This window comes from Adiantum capillus-veneris, chromosome 15 (genome assembly GCF_014529385.1).
Source record: "Adiantum capillus-veneris isolate H3 chromosome 15, ASM1452938v2, whole genome shotgun sequence".
NCBI classification, from domain to species: Eukaryota; Viridiplantae; Streptophyta; class Polypodiopsida; order Polypodiales; family Pteridaceae; genus Adiantum; species Adiantum capillus-veneris.
Window position 1 is genome coordinate 137,476,027 of NC_140945.1, and position 4,972 is coordinate 137,480,998.

Here is a 4,972-nt window from a genome sequence, read left to right on the forward strand (position 1 = left end):
GGCAGCCTGCCAAATCTGTTTTGTCTACCCTTACTAGGCACACAATGCTCAAAGCGAGCAAGGGCAGAAGCCCTAGAGTATTTCGGTGGATGCGTTGACGCAATAGAGGGCTTGAACCCAAATTGATTTAATTCACTGCCTGAGGGGAAAATATGACTTTACACACTGGGAAACAACCCTTCACCAAGGGATGGTTGGTAGCTCCTATTCACAAGAAGTTTTGGACAAATTCTCACAATAATTCCCACATTTTGACTTGCCTCAGCATCATGAGCTTTTGTGAAGGAGGCATCGCATACCTAGCTAGGTACAATTGGGGACAAAGGACCACCGGGCTGGTGGGGGGGCCGATGATCCCCTACCCCCAATCAGACCTAGCTAGGTATGCGGTGCCTCTTGAGCAAAAGCTCATGATGTTATGCAATATATCTTTTCATTAGAGCATATTCGATCATGATTTATTTCATGAGTGTGATTTGAATTGAACTGTTTCCTACCCCACAGGGTCGGTGGTCCCCTGCCCCCAATCGTACCTAGCTAGATATGCGATGCCTTTCGAGCAGAAGCTCATGATGTTATGCAATATACCTTTCCATTAGATCATATTCGATCATGAGTGTGATTTGAATTGAACTATTTCCTACTAACTAATCATGGCACACTAGTTAGATTCCTCTAAGCTCTAAGGTTCTACCTTCGAAAGACGCACACATAGTACGTAAGAAACTATCCCAAGAGACCTTAAAGATCTATCCGATGAGGAGAGTTGAACTCAAGATCTCTTCTTCAAGGGGAAATGGCTTAACCAATCTACCACACTTGGGGGAAATGGCTTAACCAATCTACCACACTTGGGTGATAGAAAGGTTATTCGTGATAGAGAGGTTATACCATTTTCCTCTTCTTATTAGCGCGCGTGCGCGCGCGCAAACACACCCGAGAGAGAACATTGTTGTCACCCCTCGAGTTTGAGAGCAGAGCGAGAGAAGGGGGTCGGGTATTGGGGGGGCAATCAGCTAATGGGCATCACAGAGATGGAAGATAGCGGCCAGGAATGAATGCAACATACGAGGTGAGAGGGACTCAAAGAGAGAAGTCGAAGATGAGGCCAAGAAAATGTAGAGAGAAGAAGCCCAACTAGGGCAAGACGGCAAAGAAGAACCGGAGAGTGCCAAAACCATCGAATTAATAGGAAGGGAATCTCCTAAGATTCCTACTAAAAGGAATTTTCACTAACAAGGGCCCCAGCCTTATACAAAGCTTAAGAACGAGAGTGCCAAAACCATCCAAGTAATTGTTTTCTACTTAAAGGAATCTTCATAAACAAGGGCCTCCTTACCTAGCAAAGATTGACACCAATCCACTGCATGAATTGAGTTGAGACCAAGATGTTTTAGAGTGCTTGACCACCTGTTGAGATTCTTGCAACATTTCACAATCTCAATCTACAACTGATGAGCAGCCCATATAGTGACTATCTTGATTAAGTTTTACTCCAATGTCGATGTATATATCGCCCACACCGACAAAATCTCCATAAAAGTAGCTCAAGGTAGTTGATGATCGATCAGGTTACGTACTGACTATCTTGATTAAGGGAAGACCATCACCGATATCTTGCATGCTGGACACGAGCATTCATGACAAACCCCATTTTCATAATGCACCATCACAATGAAAACTACATACCACTTAAATCACATTTTGACAGATGAGGACCTCAATTGCTCCATCTACACAAACTTCAAAATAGCAAAACACACCGTAAACAATTGATCTGCTGAAGAAATTGTTCAGCAATAAATGGTAACCAAAAAAAAAGGTAAAGATGACCAGTGAGGAAGCTAAATGATGTATTCATTTGTATCCACATTTTTAAATTGCATGTAATCAATGCACTGACATGTACATTGCCATGCTGTATGTGGGTGCGCGTGCGCTCCCAAAACTCTTTTCTGGTACTGAGCTGATTCTCAAATATCAGTCCACATTTGAGCACTTTCTCTCCTTTATCTCTACTCTACTGTTTTCCATAGGAGAGCTTCATTCATATTTGCAATGGGAAAACTTCTAACCTATTTGAAGACCATCATCGATATTAGGAAAATGCTTGATAGCCAGGACCCCTTCAGCTAGGGTTAACAACAGGCGCTGCCAATGGTAGCGAACAATGGCCACCTTCACCCTACCCATACATCTTTCCATGGCTCATCGCTACACTGCTGTTGCAGCCACCTCAATATTACAGCGAGGATATCATTCTCTAGTGTCTTTACTCAAGAGAAGACATCATTCTCCACAAGATGAAGCTTGTTGGCATCCATTTTCAGCATCTTCTGCCACAGCAGCATAACCACCTAAATATGTTGGTAAAGAATCAAATATGATGTTCTCTCGGTGTCACGTTTGACAAACACAAGCATTCCATGTTAACCATGCCTGAAATGTCAATCATGCAGCTTGTCAACACACACTCTCAAGCTCCAAGGCAAATGTGTGAAGTTAAGGTCTCACCATGGCCACTGAGCCCCACACAATGTTCCAAATGCCCTTTGCAACAAGGAGATGTTGTACTATGTATGCCCGAAGTGGGTAGTTGTCCACATAGCACGAGCTGGATTATCAGCAGGCCGCCTGATCCCATCGTATGGAAGCTCAACAGGGCCACCTAAGCACATGCTCGATAGAATTCATGCTTCACAAAATCAATCAGGGATACCACCAGCATGAACATGAGGAGGCAATAGAACCCACACGTCTGTGCTTTGAAAGACCAGTGGTCAAAAAACAGAACCCTGTTTGCCAGCGCTATGGGCCCTTGATAAAGAAGATATGCATGAAAAATAAACTCCGAAACAGCAATGTATTGATAAAAAATCTGCATGGAAAACTGCAATAGTCTGTGTGGAAGCTGGTATGCAGCAGCAACTTTGTAGGGTAAGAAGGACATGATAACCAAGCCGACGAGTACTCCAATCCAGACCCTAACCACAATCTTGTTGGACTTATAGGGGAGTGGTTGCTCGGCTGATGCGTTGGCATGGATGTGGAAGCCTCGGGACTGTTTTTCAGCTGATAAAGTTGGTGATCTAGGAGCATCTAAGCTAGATGATTCATGTTGTGAGCAGGGAATTGGTGAGAAAGTTTTACTTTTTGAATATATTGAGGTATTTCCGTGGTTTTCTTCAGAAGGTGAGCATGATAAGGAAGCCTTAGATAGTAGTGATGATGTGTCCCTACTCAACAGAAACAACTCCGTGTTGCATTTAGACACGTTTGCAGGTTCCATTGCATGAGGAGATAAAGACAACATTGAATATGGACGATATAATGTCGGCAAAAGTGGACGATTCGGAGATTTCAAAACTGATGGTGACTGTGATTGCAGCGATGGTGGGTCGATTGTATAAATGGAGGAAGGTAACAGCAATGGAGGCAGATGTAATGTTGCTGCTGAGGAACCGTTCGACGTCGTATTGACAGCCCGAGATGGGGATTTGGCCGTACTACATTTGACAATGGGGGCGGCTGTTGGCAATGGGTCTTTGGGAGTTATAGGGATGGTCAGAAAGGTAGTAGAGTATTTTGTCTGTGATTGTTTGACAAGGTTGAAAGTTGGGAGACTGTTTCTCTCAAATTTGTCCACAGATTGTGGTGATGATGAGTCAATCGTAGTAGTTGTCACATTTGGTGAAGAACCCCACAACGAGCGAATGCTTGATTTCCCCAACCGCAGAAATCGTGATATCAATGTGCACACATTTAGCTCTGATATGGAAGAAGGGGCCAACGGTGATGGCATGCAAGGGTATGGATAAGCATCCACATGGATTTTGCTAGCGACCCATTTGCAGCCCATGACCCGGAAGAGGCCCACCATGGCAAGAGGAACAGTAGTGTTGGGAAGGTAAGGGATACCCTCAGTGGAGATGGCATACTGGATAGCGAGGGCGCCTTGGTAGGCCGCACTGAAGGTAAGAATCCCCTGTGAGCTCAAAAGGCCTGCCATTTCGAGGCGGCGAACACAAAGAGGATGCACAGTCTCCCCAACAATGTAGGGCAAAGGAGGCAGCAAGGGGTGCTCTTCATGGTTGATGAGGGCCAGTTGGGGGTTTCCCCAAGAATGCGCAGTGAATCTGTATGCAAACATTGAATAGTAGCGCCATGAAAGATTGAGAGGGTTGTAGTACCTGCACCACCATGAGATTCTGCGAGCGAGCGGCACACCCGCAAGGGATGTATCCACCTCCCCTGCAAGCAAGTGTGTCGCCAGCACCAGGAAGAAAGACCTCAGAGCCACGGCCAGCAAGTAGAAAGCTGTAGGCTCCTTGCAAACGCCATTATCCATCTCCTTCAGCTCCCCCTCTCTCTCTCCCCCGCTCTCGACTCTGCAGCACAGGAATAGAAGTCACAAGTTCACAATGACTAGTAACGCACTAGCATTTGCGTGGGAAGTTGGGAACTTTGACGCTTCCTTTCAAAAAGAGGAATCCCACTCAAAGTGCAGTAGGGCCTCTCGCGAGTCGAGGGCGCTGGGTCTCACCCACAAACCTCGCTCTCAGGCTGGGTTCAGACGATGCCGGTGGAAGAAAGCCAAAAGCATACAGTCTTCCAGGCGGAAGGTGAGAGAGAAGAAAGCTTCCACCGGGCAGGTGTTCACAAGGCGAGGCGGAATCGCTCAAGGCTGTCAGAAGCTCTTGCGTGCGTGGATGCTGAAGATTGGGTGGGGAGTTGAGCTGGAGGGCGGAAGGAACTTCGCGCGAGGGAGGGGGGGGGGGTCGGAAGATCACATAGGGGTGGCGGAAGAAAATTCATGTTCCTTTGCCGTGACGTGGAGCAGAGTTTACAATCTCCCACCGCGCCGTCTGAACGGGAAATTCCACCTGGGAGAAATTAATTGGTTGACGCCTATTGCCACTGCGCCGTCTGAACGGGAAATTCCACCTGGGGGAAATTAATTGGTTGACGCCTA

At 46.3% G+C, this 4,972-nt stretch overlaps 1 protein-coding gene across 3 annotated transcripts; it reads right to left on the minus strand.

Moving 5' to 3' along the window:
* Window positions 1–1,815: 1,815 nt before the first annotated feature.
* LOC147441563 (uncharacterized) lies at window positions 1,816–4,414 on the minus strand. 3 transcript variants are annotated; one of them, XM_086483154.1, is made up of 2 exons: window positions 2,515–4,414; window positions 1,816–2,336 (listed from the first exon to the last, which is right to left on the minus strand). In XM_086483154.1, exon 1 carries the CDS (start codon window positions 4,346–4,348, stop codon window positions 2,669–2,671), a length of 1,680 nt encoding a protein of 559 aa, XP_086339280.1. In that variant the 5' UTR covers window positions 4,349–4,414; the 3' UTR covers window positions 1,816–2,336; window positions 2,515–2,668. The 3 variants fall into 3 exon arrangements, with proteins under 3 accessions (XP_086339280.1, XP_086339279.1, XP_086339278.1); XM_086483153.1 differs by having other exon boundaries at window positions 1,816–2,357; XM_086483152.1 differs by having other exon boundaries at window positions 1,817–2,439.
* Window positions 4,415–4,972: the final 558 nt, after the last annotated feature.